Source organism: Scedosporium apiospermum (genome assembly GCF_000732125.1).
Source record: "Scedosporium apiospermum strain IHEM 14462 chromosome Unknown SEQ_SAPIO_0088, whole genome shotgun sequence".
Taxonomy (NCBI): domain Eukaryota; kingdom Fungi; phylum Ascomycota; class Sordariomycetes; order Microascales; family Microascaceae; genus Scedosporium; species Scedosporium apiospermum.
Window position 1 is genome coordinate 751,354 of NW_015971789.1, and position 18,744 is coordinate 770,097.

Genomic DNA, 18,744 nt, shown 5'->3' on the forward strand with positions numbered 1-18,744 from the left:
TAACAGTTCACGGCGGTTCACCCTGCCGTCTCATCTCTGCTCTCTCACATTCGGGCCTAACAAATATAACCTAACCAGCTCACCCGAGATCTTGATAATCAAAGTTGACTCCGAGAATCGTGTCCTCCCTCGAACCTCGTACGGTGTTGCCATCGGCCTGCGAAGGGTGGATCTCTGCCGTCTTTCCGTCCCAGGGAAAGCAAGAAGAGGTACATTGCCCCATAGACCCGTCCAATCGCGCTAACCTTGGTTCCTCGCATATTACCTCTTCGCCCCTCCCTAGGCGTCCTCCACGTTACTCAGTAACCTATGTTAGTGCTTGACTCGTGTAGCCTAGATGTCCTGCAGAGTCACCTACCGATGGTTCTTGAGCCCTTCACTCCTCAACTTGTCATCAAAGTCACCTCAGCACCTGCTCTTATCACGACCGCTTTCCCTCACATATTCTTTTAAAACCTCGCCCAGGCTCCGGACTCAGAGCTAATCCCAGAAGCAGACCCAGCAGCCACCCACATCTCGTTTTCCTGCGTCCTGAGAACTGAAGGACGAAAGCAATCAAGCTTCTGGTGTTATTGAGAGGCATACAACGCCTAGCCTTCAAAGCAAGGGTTGCGCTCTACCGGACTGTGGGAAGGGATAATTACCTTGTCACAGTGAACCAAATATTGAACTCTTAGCCCCCTCCACGTACCCTATACCTTGCCGCCACAGCATTATCAACCGCAGACCACCAGGACAGACATCCTCGCCTTCCAACTCTATTGGTTTGTTTTCCTGCCTTCCTAGTCCGTCCCGTCTTTTGTGAACCCCGACGCCGTAATCGCTCTTCTGTTTTTATCATCCGAGTACTGCCTTCTTCTTGTCAGATATCAACCCAAGCTTTGTGTTCCTTTGGTTGTACAGGGTACCTTGGTTCACTCGGGCCTGCGTCTCTTGAAATGATACTGGCGCCGCTCCGTTCCCTCAGCCAGTGACTCGCCACAGAACAAGCTTGAAGTAACGAAAGGAACTCCGCACGAAACATATCCTCGTCCACCCCTCACCACCTTGGCTGTTCTTTCGCTCCTTCGGTATACCTCACCACCCGCTGCGCTAGGCCTCAGGCCGCAGATCCATTCCTCGCACACTCCACAAACGAGGAAACGCCATCCTTCGGTACATGGACAGTTAGGCCATCGGAGAATCCCACTTGCTCTTATAAAACTGCAATCCTTCGAACTCATGACATCCATAATGTCCTATCAGTACCCTCCTCCGCCGCCCCCGAACGGCGCCGAGATGGACATGCCGCACACCGGGTACCTGCCGAACTATAACGTGCCGCCACCAACAAGCTCGTCGATGGAAATGAGACCAGTACAGGACTCGTCTATGTCCTTGAAGGACCGAAAAGATTCTTTGTCTCAAGCAAGTATGAAAATAAAACGGTCTTTGTCCACTCCTAATGTTCGATCCCAGCCAAACGCACCCGAACACGTCCCCATGGGAATGCCTGGCGAGAAGCGAAGAAACAAGCTGGGTTATCATCGGACCTCAGTTGCATGCGGTAAGTAACTAGATCAAACGACCTCGTTGTATCCCGCGCGAGCTGGTTGTATGGCAAAGTCGCTATAGCTAACCGGCTATCGCCTAGGTCACTGTCGGCGAAGAAAAATTAGATGCATTCCATCTCCTGCCGACGTTCAGGGTCGATGTGTGAACTGCATCAGATTGAAAAAGGAGTGCAGCTTCTATCCCGTAGACCAGCAGCCGCCGACAGATGTGCGATCAAAGGCCTCTTCCAGGGCATCAACCGGGCCGAAGATCGCATCCGCATCCTCGTCGCCCGCGATCTCTAGCGGCCATCCTACCGCCGAAATACCCCCCCACCAGCCATACCCGCCGATCCAGAATATGGCACCCCCTGCTATGAAGCCCACGGGAAATGAGCCGTTCTCGCCGGATGGAAAGAGTAAGTAGAAAAGGCCTTGTTCTAATCCAAGCTCACGATGGCGCTGCTAATGACTATGGTTCAAGTGCCTGCGAGTGCTCCTGCTACAGGGCGGCCCTTTGATTTTTCAACCCAGCCAATGACAAACTGGATGTCGGCGGAGCAAAGCCCGGGTTCGACGGCCAAACCGAACGATCTGAATGCGACGTGGAGAGCGTACCCTCATGAATCGCCCATCACGCCTTCATTCTCCCCATATACACCTCATGCGCCCACTTCGGCTGGTTGGAATGCCCCAGTAAGCGCAGAGTCAGCGCCCCGGGAAGACATCCCCTGGTCATCGTATCCTCCGCCGCCACCGCGTTCGATGTCATTTGGAGGCGAGGGAATGAGCACGCAGACACCAGGCCAGTATTCGTCCATGGCGAATAGACAGTACGAAAGAAAGCCATCCTCAATATCATCAGAAATATACCCTCCTCCGCTGGCGACGTCCCTACCAGGAGTCGAAACGACGCAAACAGGAACAGCTATGGAACATAACGTAGCCTTGTCGGCCGGTGCTGTTCCTCCTCCCGGCTACGGAAATTGGCAGCCCCAATATCCCTATGGGAAGCCCGGTGATGCCTATGGAGGCTGGGGATATGGTGAAAATGGCTCGAATGCGCCTGTTGCGACCGAAGAACAGGTTCACGCTCCAGAGAGTCACCAAGCCCCGGGAAGTATGTACTACCCTCCCCGATGATAGGGGGAAGGTAGTGCTTCATGGGGGGCGACGGGTTCCAGTCAGGGGTTACGGCGCAGAATGGTGTGGTCTGTCTACAACAGCGGTCCGAGAACAGAAAAATCCTCAATGCCATTCTATCGCGGGATAAATCGGCCCGCTGTGGTTGAGGAATTAACTCGGCTCAGAGATCAGGAAGCATCTTTTTGGTTCTGGGAGCCTCGGCGGCTCCAGGTCTCCAATCACTTGACAATTGCAGGAAATCCATGAACAAACGGGGTTATAACTGTGGCAACCATAAAAATCCCGGCGTCCTTGGTGAAGTCCAGGCGCATCCAAGACCAACGAGGAATCAGTGACGAGCGAAAACGAGCATGGAACGAAGTCGACATCTCTACTCCTCGAAACCCGTTCGCCGCAGTCAATGTTTTCGGGTATTCGCGATCGGGGAAAAAATGAAAGAGAATCAGAAAAGCACTGGTGCAAGCTTGATTCAAAGGAAACTCGCGTTGCTAGCACGGACCTGCCTTTGACAACGAATGGCTGGTGGCGCGAGCTCGGTAATATAATGTTGCCCGCGCAGTCGACCAGACAATACTCGGCTTCAAAGCCTCCCTCAAAATGCCGACTTCATCCTGAAAAGAGAGTTGCTGGACGACTCATGACCGTTGCTCCCCGAAAGCTATCGGTCATGTGCCAAGCAACGCAGCATCCTGCATGACACCCGAGATGGCTCGTCGGATTCGTCGAGTGGGGATATTTGTTCCCGCCGTTTAGGCTGTGACCGAACAATCAAAATCGATGCGTTGGAATTCGCATTATCCAGCGGTACTGGGCTTAGCAACAATTGGACAAGGCACTCCGTCTCGCGCGAAGGGCTCTCTGGTCTATTGTGCGGCGAGATGCTCCCTGAAGGCGATCACACCGAGACAACTGGTTGTGGGAATCGCACAGTATTCAGTCCCCAATTTTCCGCACGAGGATTAGGAACACCAGGCACGAGAGTGAATAATCGCCGGTCTTTGCCGGAGAAGACTTGTTTATACAGCAGGAAGGATGTGGTCCAAACCAGCACAAGCCAACATCCCAACGAGCCATCGTCGTTCCTATTCTAACCTTTCTATTGCATTTGTCGCCCCACCCCCGCCCCCTCTCCCAGCTCCTTATTCTCAAGTTTTTCTTTCTCTTCTTTTTCTTAACTGGTTTTCCTATGGGTTGTATACATGACGGAAGTACGGAAGTACTATGATCGAGGGTTCTAAAATAGGGTGACGAGAAAACAAAAGCATATATCTGGTTTATTATCGGGTGGAAACGGCTGCCTCTTCAACTTTGTCCTTATATATTGTACATGGAGGGGGGTTATGCGGGTTTGTTTACGGTCCATCTCGGAGGGTATTTGTTTATGTGTTGGCATCAAAAGATCTTCCTGGGTTGTTTGGTTATATGTGCATTCTTTAGGTTTTCTGTCTGCATTCTATCATTCTCGGTATTGTTGGGTCAATACGTTTGGTGTTTCCTTTGTCACACAACTCGTTTTAATGACTTAGTGTTAGACTCGGTCTTTTTCTTTTGGCTACTTCTACGTTAGATCAATAATGCATAAGTGTATTACAATTTCTTGTTTCGAGGTTGATAGAGAGACTTGGGAGGTGGCCATATCTAGTGGGTGTTCGCCGATATTCGGATCTTGATCTATGAATATTTTGTTTGTAGGCGTTGGCCACTTCTTGGACGGTGGAACTCTGAATGAAAGCATCTCAAACGGGGTAGAACACTCGAGATTGACATTTCCAGCTTGTTCGTTCAAACATTTTCCCATGGGAGAATGGTGCGAGTAACCAGAGAGCTTTAAATTTACAATTTTCACTGGTTCAGGCTTCACAAGTGCGCCTTGATGGCTATTCGCAAGTAATATCTACACGGCTCGTCTCAGGATATACTCACTCACTAGGTTTGACGCCGTATCATCTACAAGAAGTGCCGTCGTGAAGCATCGTTATCGACCCGACGCCGTGGGGTGAACGAAACTTGTGAAATACAACGTCCCTTCTGCATAGCAAATACCAAGCGGTATATTGCTCTCAGGACCAGTAGAAGGTGGACTTCACGAACATGGCTGGGAAGAGAAAGAGTCTTTAAGGCATATACATTCCTGAAACCAAACATGGCGCGGGCATTTAGATGGATGACCCGAAGACGGCAAGGAGAAGGATGAAATTTCGCCCGAAAATACTACCGCGACTACCAAAGAAAATATTCGCAAAAGCTCACATTGGGCATCCCCAGCCCACGCGCGTAAACTCAGCCAGACAACTTCCAGGTAAGAACCAAGAGCGTGACATAGGCACACAAGCTGAGGAAAGTTAAGAGCACGACGCTATTTCCCGCCGTACGAAACTTCTTCGTCTGGTGGCCGTCGGTTTCCATGTGGCTGAAGAACTGGCGGTTGCCCTCGTAACGGCGGTAGATGGCGACCAGCATGACAGCGGCACCGTAGACGGCGAAGAGAGCGCCGATGGCGTAGAACTCGGAGGTGAAGATCTTAAGAATGATGAGGGAGAAGGAGAATTGGGATAAGGCGGTGCGCATGTATGCACCCTCGAAGGTCCGCTGGGCGGCTCGGATCTCAACAAGCCTGGTACGGGGCAGGATTAGGCCGTTAGCGCGAGGAACTCACGGGGCTTCTTGGTAAGGACGGCGGCATGGAATCAGATGTGCTCATCGTTTCTCGTTCCACGATACGAGTGTTGATTGACCATGACGAGACCGACCAATTGATATGGGTGTTTCCGTGCAGAACCAACTCAACACAGCGTTGGCCACTGAAGAAAGAGAAGAGCAGACCATTCCTCGGGCGAGAGAGAAGAAAACACGCAGTTAAAGCAAGCGGCCATCGACTGATGCTACTTACTCCTGGGTAGTTAACACCACAGACCGTGCCCGGTGGAAGCGGAGGTGCATGTGGTCCTGGGGATTTGGCTACAGCATTTCAACGAGTGAGCTTATCTTGATGATGGATGTGGGTGGCAAGGACGTCAGGGTACGAACCTGGAACATGATGAAGGACGAGTAGTTGACTCAAGATTCTTTAATGTTGGCAGACGTCGACGTCGATGTCGAATTATATCACTGAAATGGATGTGAATGAACGATACAGCAGGGTACTGCCCAGGGTGGGCCCAAAGACAAGGAGTGGTCCTTGAGAGAAAGTTGCTCAAGAGGGCCGGCCTGAGATGAACTTGTCCGCAATTATTTTCGAGTGAGGAGAGACGAGTGAAATAGTCTTAATGAATTCGGCCTTATTTCCCTGAACAATAAATGGTCGAATGCGAATATAGGCATGGCCGTGAGAATTGAGTAGTTTTCTGATGATGGGAAGTTTAGACTCGACGCAATGAGGTCCTCTCTTCCTCTCTAACCCCGATGAAGAGGAGTCTCCGCGCTCCGCAGTACGATGTGCTTGACCATGTACTTGAGCACTCTGATCACGTCATCCAAGGACACAGGGCCGGCTTGCCTGGGAACAATTGCGGTCACCTGCTCCCGACCCGACTCCGCGCCGGTTCAATGTTCAAACTCAATTCAGTTCATTCACTCATTCACTCATTCACCTCATTCGTTGTCGACTCAAATCTTCTCCAATCATGCTTAGTAACCAGTCAAGCGCCTTCCTCGCCGAGACAACGGATGTCATCTTTGTGGTGTTTTATCCTCGTTGCTGTTGAGAAGCGAAGCACCGATGAGTGGAAAGCCCGTCCAGGATAAATCATCAATTGATCGATGATGGCTCGGGGTTTGGAACCAATCACTCGGGTCGACACTCGAGTTGAGAGGTAAGCAAGGCAAACCGGGCGCTCGCGTGTCCATGAAAGCAGAGCCTAGGCAGAATACGAAAGACCATCCAGACGCCTCGCGTCGGTCTGACGTGAGGGCCGCTATGATCTTTTCGCCTGCCTTCTTCTGTTTGTTTCAGTTCAGTTGGGCCATATCGAACCGGAGAAATGAATGTCTCTTGTCTTGGTCGAAAGGAAAGCGGGCGCTGCCGCGATCGTTGCTCTTTTCGGGCTAGGAAGAGCGGCAGCGCATGGAGCTCGCGGTGAAGATTAAGGGGAATAGTATCTTCTTTGAGTCTGCTTCCGCTTCCCCATATGAAATGGGTGTGGAAATGTGTGTGCCTTGGCGATAAGGGTGCCATCGAGAATGCCTAGTGGCGATGCAACTCCTGGTGTGAATTCCCATTGTCTCTCTCGCCGATTCCACACATCTTCTGCGACCAGAACGAAGGAATAGTACGTGCAGACCATTCCGTGGCGGGGCTGAGGCGCGGGAACAACTTCTTGGATGCACAACTTTTCACACTACCCTGTTTCGGCCACATCTCTGGATTGGATTGACTGGAGGGGGTTAATGCTGGTGTGCGGCGTGGGTGTGTTCTTCAGGCTGCAGGCGACTGCGCCTCACTGACTGAGGCACCTTTTGCATGGACATGGAACATGACTGTCTCCTCTTTGAAGAACACTAACACCAGACCATGGGCCGATAGTGGGATATCAAGGGTAAACCCAAGTGGTTCTGTAGCTGGCAGCGAGTTCTCCTCTTCTCCCCTTCTGATATTGATGAGCAGCTGAACAAGAAGACTACGTGGTAACTCAAGGGCGAGAGTCGGGAGTCGGGTTCATTGGGTTCGAACACTGGGAAAGTAGCCTGGTGTGCCTTATGATGCAGGCCCCTGTCAACTAGTTAGTAAACTAAACTACCTACAACTTACACGAGGGCGGTCTTATGGATAATTACCTTTGTATTACTTTGTACTTCGTAGTTCCTGGCGATTTCTGGCCCTGGCAGCTCATGGTGTTGGACTCGGGGCGCGACAGCTTCAGTGCCCTTGGCAAACCGCCCCGCACCTGTTTATAGCGTTGCCCGTTATTTGGAGCACAGCCCCAAATCAACCAAAATCCCCGTCCCCCTGGTTTGATTCTTCAACACTAATCCTCTGAGTCTTCGTAGTGGGCAGGGTGGTTAACAAGGCGAGAGTCGTACAAGCGGGATGAGCATCACGAAACACAACTGACGAGGAAGGGCAGATGCTGGCAATGTGTGATGGAAGATTGAACGTTGTTGAATAATTTGCAAGTACAGTTGATGTTGAACAGACTCAGGAAGTAGTCGAGACAGAGACTGCATCCCAGCACGTCCATCCCAGTACCACGGACTGCGTATCGCAGACCACAGATACTCGATAACAATCAACGTGCTCCAACCCTTGAGTGTCGAATTGAGATGTTTAAATGGTCGTTTTTTACCAGCAAGCGTCGTGTGCTTCGTCGGTGAACCGGACAATGAGCCCAACAGGTCCGCCCTATTTTCACGAAGTACTTCGTATCTTCTTCTTGTGTCCTGTCCCTTTGCCGCCTCATTTATCAATGTGGGCTGCTGGTGTTATTTCTGAGGTTCCTATGGTTCCCTTTCCATTTTGGCTGGTTGGGCTGACCGCGAGTCGCGAGTTCCCCAGCCCAGCCCAGGTCTCAGGTTGACTTGCCCATCCGACGGCGAGAAGCCGAGGGTGGAGGTATCGATTGTTAATGTTAGCTCCTGAACTAAGCCACGACGGTCGGTGTCTTTCTGTGTTTTTCTTTTTTGTCTTTGTTATTTCCATCACTCACTCGCAGTTTTCGATTGGAAGGCGCCAGCTCTCTGGTCTGCGTAACCTGCAATATGGAACACCTATTGTGTTATCTACGGATCAATCAATGTTGTGCCGCCATCCTTCCGAAGCGTTGATTCATCAAGTTGGCCGATTTCTTCCATGTTTCTTGCATGTCTTCCCTGCCAACATTGAATCCCCATACTGCCTTGCGCCATCCACATCCACATCCGACATCCGCCATCCACCACCAGGCTGCTGAGCTTAATTCTACCCATTCTTACAACTTGTACCCTGTGCTAGCATAGCCTCACCTTGCAGTCTCCGCCTTTGCTCGGCTGACCCCAATTCTGTCTTCTTCCGCCAACTCGTCCTCTCTCGTCTTCCAGAACACTTCTCCTCTCTCTCTCTCTCTCTCTCTCTCTTTTCTTCTCCACCCCCGCAGACTTTGTCCACTTTCTCCTTCTTCCACTTCCTTGAAACCCCAAGTTTTATTATTATTTTTTTTTTTGGCCGTCCCCTTTCAATCCCTATTGATTCTCTATCCCCACGCGCTAAGACGGCTTGTTTTTGTAGCTGCCGAGAGGAGAGGCTACTTCGTAGAAGTGGGCTGCTTGAACAATCAGACGAACAGGAACACTCCAATCTAAGCGCCGACCAACATTCGACCAGCGCCAGCTGGTTCAGCAGAGACGCCGTACACTCCTGAGCGCTAACTCAGTTTTCACGATCCGACATACCTTGCGCGCCACCTGTATTGTTCTTCTTTTTCTTTCTTTTCAGAAGCTCTCATGCTCTGGCTCGGTCAAGACCAGCTCTCGCCAGCTTTCGCTCCATCTGCGACGCCGTGGATCGCAAACTCGCGACCCCTCCCGCCGTGATACACAGGCAACAACTTCGTGCCTTCCCCCTCCTCGCCTTCCCCCCCTTCGCCGGGCTTCGCTTCGTTGTATTTCGCGAGGATATAGTAGACATCGAGCCTTCTGTCGCATGGAGTTCTACTAATTCATGCGTTGCGTCATCCCGATATTGACCTATACCTTGGCGCGGGCTTCACAGAACAGGTGTATCCTCTAAGCTTAAAACATGGCATCGACAACAATCCCCGCCTCGTCTACGTCCTTTCCCGCCGGTTCCTTTTCTTCACAACCTGGGCCCGCATATCATAATGCGTCTGGATCCGCTCCCGTAGATGCGACCGGTCACCTATCTCCTCCCCTCCACGGATACCGAAGTGACTCGGCTTCGCCAAATCACCAAACCGAGATCGGCACCCCTGCCAACTCCTATTCAACTTTTGATCGCTGTCAGTCGAGCGATTTTGGTGATGACGATCCCTTCTTTGGCGTCGATTTTAATCACGAAGGCGGCACGCCGACCTTCCTCGAGGAGTCCTTCCTGCCATCTAGTCATGCTAGTAGCCTCTCTCCGAAACCAAACACATTCTCCGCCAATAACCACCACTCGGTGAGCATCACCGCCACAAAAACAGCCGCTGTAAACCTACCAAAGGGACCTACTCCTACCTACCCCTGGAGCCCTGATCTGGCCACTCCCCCCCAGCTTCTCAGGAAGCGAACATTCACGCCCCCACCTACGTCCTTGCCAACCTCAGTCTCGCCTCTAGAGCTTCAAAGGCCTTTCAATAAGGCGCCATTCAACCCAGGATCTTCCCAATTCACACCAAGCGGTAGTTCTCAGTCTAGCGACGACGGGCTGGCAACAGCCCCTCCGGCGGCCATGATGCCTCCCCGGAGTCTGCTTGTCACAGTCTCTGATTGGGGCAAGAACAATCCGCCCTCGTCGCGTACTATTGAGACCGCCTTTGAAACGGACCAACCAGTACGGCCACCGTCGGCGCGGAGCACGCCCGGGGGTCTAATTTCGCCTCTTTCAAACGATGTCCCGGGTGCCTTCCGGGATGACGGCGGTAACTGGCTTCGGAACCCCGCCACCGGCCAAGGAGGTCTCGACCCAGAGAACCGGCCTCGCACTGCCATTGACAGCGTTAATGACATAGTATCTAAGCGGGAGATTGAGGAGCGCAAGAAAGTGGTCGCTAGCTGGCTCGATAAGAACTCGACAGAGCAGCCCGTTTCGGCCGACGCGGCAAGGATCAGCATCGACGGGACCGAGATTGCCAAGAACATTAGAGACGACGAGATTCCTCTCGGTGATAAGACGGAAAATAAGCACCTTCCGGGCCAAACTTATTTCTTTGAACATGGCGGAGAGATGACGCCGCAGGATCTTGAGATTATCTACTCCAACCGCAACTGGGCTGATGCACCCCTCGTCCACCCCATTGCGTCCGACGGAAGTAAACGCTACCAACCCGAGTCATCGCAAGCTGCCATCGCGAAGTTTGAGCGGATGTGCCAGGATAATGCATCCATCATCTCAGACGCGGCTACTTGGGGAACGAGGCCTCGGAGCCTTGCGGCCTGGACGGATGCCGACATCGAATTGAGCGGCAACCTACTTAAGAAATTGACCATAAGCCGAGACCCTCGTAAATCGAGCGGCGGCGGGCTCCTGAATGGGTTCCGGTCGCTGGTTCGAAATCCCAGCGCGACTCTGAAGAGATCCCTAAGCAACCATGACGAGGCCGGCTTCATCAATGCGGCGGGCGATAAGCAGCACGACAACACGGCCGGTCGTCTAGCACCACCCTCTAGATCATCTAGCTGGGGAAAGAAGCCAACGCCAAGTATCAACACAGCACTCTTGTCAATGGGCCAAAGTGTCGCTGCAGTGGGGGCTGGTCAGGCTAGCCAGGTCCATGGTCGCAGCGGGTCTATAAGCGCCACATCGGTCACTTCTCCGAAAAGCCCATTTGGCGGGTTGACTGTGAAGAACCCCATCCGGCGGCCTCGAAGCAAATCGGACCTTCCAAGGTCCAATACCAAATTACAGTCCGGAAATAACACCAATTCAAGTTTGGTTGATCTTTGGAAGAAGAATGGAGGTCCCCCCGTCGGGACCATAGCGACGTCAGCCATAACAGTCCCGGCGGAAGCAGAGGATGACGACGATGATGAATACGACTTCGAGGATGGCGAGATGAGGACGACCGAGTCTAACAATCTAATCGACTCCATTACTCCAAATTTCGAGGGCTTTAAATCCCACATCCTTCGGTTGAATCCGGCACTAAACCCGAATAGCTATCTTGTCGACCGCATCGCGCATCAGCAGATAATTCGATACAAGGCACTCCTCAATGCAAAAGTCAAACACATGCAGCAAGGCGCGAGGTGTCCCTGCGGCACCTTGTGCATAGCTTTGGGAGGATCCGCGATACCGCTTGACCAGAAAGGAGAAGTTCGCCATACCGACGGCTTCTCCTCTCCCGACAATGACTTGACTCCCATTGAGGGCGTTCTCACACAGGAGAGCTTTCCACAAGACATCCCGATGCCTCCGACAGCGACGCTACCAGCAGAGATCGAGTGCCAGCTTTGCTACCAGGCCAAAAAGTTCCAGAAGCCTTCGGATTGGACCAAGCACGTCCACGAAGATGTTCAACCATTCACTTGCACTTGGGAGAAGTGCAAAGAACCCAAGATCTTTAAGCGCAAGGCAGACTGGGTTCGACACGAGAACGAAGGCCATCGCCACCTGGAGTGGTGGGAGTGCGATGTTGACGATTGCACTCACAAGTGTTACCGGCGGGATAATTTCCTCCAGCACCTTGTCCGAGAGCACAAGTTCGATGAACCCAAGTTCAAGACCAAGGCGGCGCTGAAAAGGAATGGCGGCAACGACCCTACGTGGCAAAAAGTTGAGAAGTGCCACGTCGAGACCGACATGAAAGCACAGGAGGAGCCATGCAGGTTCTGCGGAAAGCAGCTCCAGTCCTGGAAGAAGCTCACGGTGCATTTGGCAAAGCACATGGAGCAGATCAGCCTCCCTACCCTCCGCCTGGTTGCCGCTAAGAACGTCACGGCGGATACCGTCATCAGCCCCGTACAAGATGCGCCTCCGCGACAGGCCTTCGCTTTCCCGCCGCCTCAGGATGCCCTACACTCGGCGTATCCCACATCCGATTTTAACGGTCATGGTGGGCAGCATCCGCATCAACGCTCGCCAATGGGAACAGCACCCGTCTCTATACAATATCAAGGCAGTAGCGGGGGCTTCGATTTCAACGTCAACCACGCGATGGCTCCCGTCACGTTCCAAGAACCCTACCTCAACAGCCAGTTCAACGGAAACGCAATGGAGAATGACCTCGGTACCGGGTCGAACATTCCCGGGGCAGTAAATAGTGGCCATGAGAGGTTATATTATGGACAGTCTCCGCAAGCGCCTCCAGGCTCATTCCAGCATCCGGTACAGGGCGTGCAACGAGTCCAAAGCTTACCCATCGATACTAGCACATACATCGATGCAGGCGGCAGCGGTGCAATCCTCCCCATGCGGACCGTGGCGGACGGCGGCTACCCAGCCGCCTCCGCCGGCCTTGGACTCCAGGACGGGACCCATTACATGGGGGTGCCGGTGGGCCTCGGGGGGGTAATGGATCCAAACGCAGGAATCTATACCCCGGGTGGCTCCATTTCTCCTTACTCCAGTTCTCCTCACCAGGCACCGTCGGGCCACTTCTACTCCCAATAGTGGTATAGACCCCCATGTTTCTCGGGGCTTCCCCCATTTTGTGTTTCTTTTTTTTGGTTCGTTGGCAACTTTTCGGATACCCTACAAGCATGATTCTACACTTTCTTTTCATTCTTATTTTGTTGTCTAAAAGCTCTGGGGTTGGAGTGACAAAAGGCTTATGGACTTCGGGGAGCCTGTTCTTGGATATGCTACTTCCTTTCTTTTGTTTTATCTTTGGTTTTCTTTTGGTACTGGCGTCTAGTTGGTTTAGTTATATGAAGACATGATAAGGAAATAGGACATGGGATATTGAGGCTTCGCTGCGACGGCATCTCCAGACTCTCCGCCTTCTTTTTTTTTTTTTTTTATTTCTTCTTCCACTATTTTCATTTGATCACGGATAGCTCCAAGAGTTTCGAGTTCTTTTTCTACTTTTCAAACCATCATTTCACTTTGATACTTGTCCTTGTTTTCTCTTCTCCATTTTCCTGTGAATCTACAACTGCAGCCTGGCAGTCTATGTAAGGCACTTGAATTTCAAGATACACATTGAAGTCTACCTTGCCAACTGGAAAAAAGAGCTCTAGTCACCCCCCTAAGAATGTCCATTTCTTTTCCTTGTGTCAATTTTGTATATGAAAGAGGTAAATACATTTCCAGGCCATCTCAGAGCTTCAGAACTAAATGGAAGTCATAAAGCCAATCTCTTCAATCAATTTTCTTCATGCTGAGGATGCCTTGAATGAACAGGTGGCGGCATTGGCGGGAACTTTGCGCAAGGACCCTGGCCGACTAGCTTAGGAAGTATATGGTACTTTAACCGCCCACAGACCCCAGGATCAAACTTGTACAAGATAATATTACATTGTAGAACCAGACTACTCTTAGCTCTAGATTGTACTTTCCTCTCCCAGTCTTTGAAAGTAACATGTACCTCCAGAAAACGTGGAACAGAAGATGCCGCTTTCAACTCCATTGCTCCATTGCTCCATTGATTTGATGCTGAGACAAACCTCTTAACTACAAACACACACATTCACACAAACACAACCATCTTGGTGAGCTCCAGGGGAAAGACCAGAGGACTGGAATTAACTTCACTGCACAGTCCATGCTTTGTACCAATTCATAATTCTCCCAGTCTCTCTCCTCCAGCTTCACCCCTGGTGCTTGCCTACCTTCTTGGATAGCTATGGCTTAATAGTGCAGTGCACTCTTTAATTTCTCCAGGACTCGGGAATCGCAGACATCAGATACAGCACCTCGCCTTTGCCTGCAAGCCTCTCTCCGACTGACTGATCGCACTCCTCACAAACTCCTCCTGCTGGCTCGAGATCGCCGTCCTTCGAATACCTAGCTTTCCCGACTCTTCCTGCCCTTTGCTACACCCATTGCTACAACTCGATCCGCGAGCCATGGCTTTTTCCGTCCCCCGAAACGTTCCCTCCTTCTCGAATCCCCAGCGCAAACTCGAAGACCAATTATGGGCATCGTCGGGCATGTCCTCTCGCAGCACAACTCGTGGTTCCGCGCTTCTTCACAACGTCCAAGACAGAGTCGAGAATCTCCTAGAAGGCGGCGGTCGTTTACCGATGTATAAGGACAAGCCGTACACGTACGCGGCGTCGCGGAGGATGCGACCGCTATGGCGACGAAGGAGGGTCATGGCCTTCCTTGGCGTGGTGCTGCTGCTAGCCGTCATGTACTACAATGGCGCCTTTTCGCGCGAACGAGAAGGAAGGGCGTCGGTGTGGAGCTGGAAGTCGTTGACGGAGGCGCCGAGGGGAAGGGTGGATTGGGAGAAGAGGAGAGAGCATGTCGCGAGGGCCTTTGAGCAGAGTTGGGATGCATATGAGAGATATGCGTGGGGTAAGTGCCGTCCTTTCCTGGTTTCAAGTCATTTTGGCGTTTCTCCTCGTTCTTTCTTGCCCGAGGAAGATCGAGTATACAGGCTGACTGACGGACAACTGCGTCGCAGGCTACGATGAGTACCATCCCGTGTCGAAAGGACGAAGGAATATGGCTCCGAAGGGTCTTGGTTGGATAATCATTGATTCGCTTGATACAATGATGATCATGAACCAGACGGAGAGGCTCAGCCATGCGAGGGAGTGGCTACAGAATACCTTGACGTGGGACCAAGACCAGGACGTAAACACCTTCGAGACGACGATTCGAATGCTGGGTGGCTTGCTGTCCGCGCATTACCTATCGACCGAATTCCCCAACATGGCGCCGGTAGCCAAGGACGCAGGCGGCGAGGATTTGTACCTTGAAAAGGCCAAGGATCTTGCCGACCGTCTGATGGTAGCCTTCGACTCTGACTCGGGTATTCCATTCGCGAGCGTCAATCTGGGAACCCTGCAACCCATCCCCTCGCACGCGGATAACGGAGCGTCCTCAACAGCCGAAACCGCAACGCTGCAGCTCGAGTTCAAGTATCTCGCTAAGCTTACAGGAGAGAAATTCTACTGGGATAAGGTTGAAAAGGTCATCAAGGTCATCGACGACAACGGCGCCGAGGATGGTCTCGTACCCATCTACATCTATCCCGATTCCGGCAAGTTCAAGGGTCGTAACGTGCGCCTTGGCAGCCGCGGCGATTCCTACTACGAATACCTTATCAAGCAGTACCTCCAGACGAACAAAGCAGAGCCCATCTACGAGGAGATGTGGGATCAGGCCCTCGAAGGTGTCCGCAGGCACCTCATCACTTATACCGAACCCTCCGGCTTCACCATCATCGCTGAGCGCCCCGAAGGTCTCGATGCGCCGCTTTCGCCTAAGATGGACCACCTCGTCTGCTTCATGCCCGGTACCATCGCCCTCGCTGCCACAGGCGGTTTGCCCCTCTCCGAAGCCCGCAAACTAGCCACCTGGTCGCGCAAGGATGAAGAAGACATCAAGCTGGCCGCCGAGCTGACCCACACATGCTGGGCCACCTACAAGTACATGGCCACCGGTCTCGCCGCAGAAATCACCCACTTCAACGTCGGCAAACCCCCTCTTTCCGAAGGCGCCGCGCACCCGACCCCGCCTTCTGTCCTCAGCTCTTCGGACGCCGACGCTCCTTGGCGAGCGGATTTCATCGTCAAGCCGGCAGACGTACATAACCTGCAGAGGCCCGAGACCGTCGAGAGCCTGTTTTACATGTGGCGTATCACGGGCGACGTGAAGTACCGGGAGTGGGGTTGGGAGATGTTCATGAGCTTCATGGAACATACGGCCGTCGAGGGTGGGGGCTTTACGAGCTTGACAAATGCGAATAAAGTGCCGCCCGTGACGAGGGATAATATGGAAAGCTTCTGGTTGGTAAGTTTGACGCCCTTCTCCCCACATCTTTTCTTCTCAACACATCGATCCCACTATTTCTTTCGTCTTCTGTCCTTCGTCTTGAGCGAGGCTAATATAAGATATCTAGGCCGAGACTTTGAAGTATTTCTATCTCCTCTTCTCCCCCGATGATCTCCTCCCTCTGGACAAGGTCGTATTCAACACCGAGGCACACCCATTGCCTCGGTTTGAAATGGGCCGACTCTTCTCGACGGGCTGGGAGCGGAAGCCTAGAGATCGGTTTGGCAGGATCATCAAGAAGGAGGAGGTATCGGCTGAGGATAAGCCAAGTAAAGAGGGGGAGTAAGCGGAGGCCGGGGGAAGGTAGGAGAGTAAGGAGTTGCAGTTTGATTTCGGACGCGCTTTATTGCATGATTGTTTCTCGTTTCTTGTTTGCCTTTCTTTTTTTTTTTTTTATCCCCTACCTGCCTTCTTAGTAGCGAGACACCAAGAAGAGTTGGAGCATCACAGCAGCGTAACGTGTATATGGTATATGGTATCGGAAATTCGAAAGAACGGAGTGCGGGGTGCACTACGGCCAACTTGTTTTTCACGTGTGTATATTTGCCATCTCTCGAAGATGGAAGGCCGAAAATAAAAATCCTGAAATAACTTGATATATAATTTCTATCCAAAGTGTAAAAGAATCACAGGCCTATGTCATAAAGCAGTGTCAAGTAGAGGCGCTTGCACCTCTTGGTATGTGGTATCATGTCCTCGCCGTTTCCCGACCTTTTTATCTTTCCCTTAAAAACATAATCATTGAATACAATGCCCACCTAGTAGATTGAAAATATAGTTCCTTCTCTCATGACACTCTTCTCGTGTCATCCGTAGCGCTCCCTTCCAATTGCTCGATTCGTCTCTGTATGGCTTCCTGCTGCTCCTTTAGCGCCCTTAATTCCTCTCCAGCTGGCGAGTTTGCGCCGCCGCCGCCGCCCGTCGACGGTCTTGATAGGCTATTCCGCTGCGGCGACGGTTCATATGCGGGAGGCGGGTCGGCGTCCTGGCGAGGTTGAAACCGCATTTCCCCGGTCTCCAGGTCACCAGCGGCGGTGCCGAGGGATGACGAGGAGCTCCTGCAGTTGTTGCCGGGCCGGGATTCAAAACTGGACGTCCCGTGAAGCCCGGAAGGGTAGATCTTCGCGGGTTTAGGGGAGGTACGCCTGAGAAACCAGAAGAGAAGGCCGAGAAGCAGAGAAAGAGCCACGGCCGTGCCGATGCCGATGCCCACTTTAGCGCCGATGGGAAGATTGTCGGGGGAGCTCTTGGGGGACGGGGATGAGTTGTCGGGATCTACAATGTGCTCGTCGTCGTCAAATATGCCAAGGACCCCTTGGTCCTTTTCTTGGAAGAGAATTACAATGGGGTGATGGGCGATTGAGGCGTCGACGAGGTAGGTGCTCATGTGTCTCACGGAGGTGGGAGTCTGTTCGGAGGTGATGTATTGGACGGGTGTAGCGATGACGGTCGCCATGTATTTTTCACAAAAGTCTCCGTTCAGGGTGAATTGTCTGTGAACGAGGCGTCTTAGTGCTCAAGCTACAATAAATAATATGGGGAAAATACATTGAAATATTCGGGGGGAATATAATAAAGAAGAGAGACACTTCGGTAAAGGAACAACTGTGGATCACACATACTTCGAGCAGCACGTACGAGTTGTCCTCCCCGATGCTGGTATAGAATCCATTTTATCAGGGCGATCAACGGTATACCAGCCGGTAGGACAAGACGCCGGACTAAACGTCCCAGAGTTTCCCGATTCGAACATGCCGGGCGGGTAGCACGATAATGTCGTCGCGTCTTCATCGATGTACCGGTCGAGATACGCCGTCAGGGCCGTGCCGGCACCGGGCAGGTGGTCGGCATCATAAGTATAGCCACATTTTTCGGGCCGTGTCCAATGTGTTGTGAGGGCGGGAGTCAAATAAGGCGAGGAAGTCGGGCGCGGGGAGCTGGTGGTGGTGGGGCTAACAGTCGAGCTGGCCGTCGGAGGTGTTGCTGTTGTTGAGGGCGTGGGGGTATTCGGTGCCATTCCTTTGAGGATTCCGGGGGTAGAAAGGAGCTTCGCGATTGGGAATGGCGGTGGACGGAACGAGTCCTTATGCGCAGTTCCTCTCTATCTGCCGATTTAAGCCATTCGATCCGAGCGTGTGGTAAGGAACGGGGGGGGCAAAGAGGAGAGAGTGAAGAGTGAAGAGCGAGGATTGATAGATTTTCGGGACTTGTCTCTCGGATGTGTCTTGGAAGGCGTATTCCTGGAGCTGGTGTTCCTCAAATGCCAATTCCACGTGCGCAAAAAAAAAGAAGAGAACAAAAGAAGAGGTCAAAGTCCAGGGTCAGGGTCTAGTCTCCCACAGTCACCAATGGTCACGGATTTCTTGAGGCATTGACGAAGCTAGGAAGCATAATGGGGTGGAAGCACGGAGGCTAAAGCTGTTGAAATTCTGGCATCTTACGCGACTCGATGGAGCAAAATGAATGGTGGGAGGCGAAGGGGGGGAG

General features: G+C 52.2%; 4 protein-coding genes and 1 pseudogene across 4 annotated transcripts; 3 read left to right on the forward strand and 2 right to left on the reverse strand.

Moving 5' to 3' along the window:
- Nucleotides 1-1,233: 1,233 nt before the first annotated feature.
- SAPIO_CDS3214 (uncharacterized protein) lies at nucleotides 1,234-2,675 on the forward strand (the record flags this gene model as incomplete). The annotated part of the gene is made up of 4 exons (XM_016786060.1): nucleotides 1,234-1,356; nucleotides 1,459-1,546; nucleotides 1,742-1,951; nucleotides 2,017-2,675. 4 exons carry the CDS (start codon nucleotides 1,234-1,236, stop codon nucleotides 2,673-2,675), a joined length of 1,080 nt encoding a protein of 359 aa, XP_016644066.1.
- Nucleotides 2,676-4,958: 2,283 nt separating this feature from the next.
- Nucleotides 4,959-5,714, reverse strand: SAPIO_CDS3215 (uncharacterized protein; the record flags this gene model as incomplete). Its single annotated transcript, XM_016786061.1, has 3 exons — nucleotides 4,959-5,292; nucleotides 5,569-5,624; nucleotides 5,706-5,714. The coding sequence occupies 3 exons, from the start codon at nucleotides 5,712-5,714 to the stop codon at nucleotides 4,959-4,961; spliced, it is 399 nt and encodes a 132-aa protein (XP_016644067.1).
- A 3,673-nt stretch (nucleotides 5,715-9,387) lies between these two features.
- SAPIO_CDS3216 lies at nucleotides 9,388-12,921 on the forward strand (annotated as a pseudogene; the record flags this gene model as incomplete).
- Nucleotides 12,922-14,318: 1,397 nt separating this feature from the next.
- SAPIO_CDS3217 (Glycosyl hydrolase family 47) lies at nucleotides 14,319-16,543 on the forward strand (the record flags this gene model as incomplete). Its single annotated transcript, XM_016786062.1, has 3 exons — nucleotides 14,319-14,772; nucleotides 14,882-16,215; nucleotides 16,325-16,543. 3 exons carry the CDS (start codon nucleotides 14,319-14,321, stop codon nucleotides 16,541-16,543), a joined length of 2,007 nt encoding a protein of 668 aa, XP_016644068.1.
- A 501-nt stretch (nucleotides 16,544-17,044) lies between these two features.
- Nucleotides 17,045-18,274, reverse strand: SAPIO_CDS3218 (uncharacterized protein; the record flags this gene model as incomplete). The annotated part of the gene is made up of 2 exons (XM_016786063.1): nucleotides 17,045-17,750; nucleotides 17,880-18,274. 2 exons carry the CDS (start codon nucleotides 18,272-18,274, stop codon nucleotides 17,045-17,047), a joined length of 1,101 nt encoding a protein of 366 aa, XP_016644069.1.
- Nucleotides 18,275-18,744: the final 470 nt, after the last annotated feature.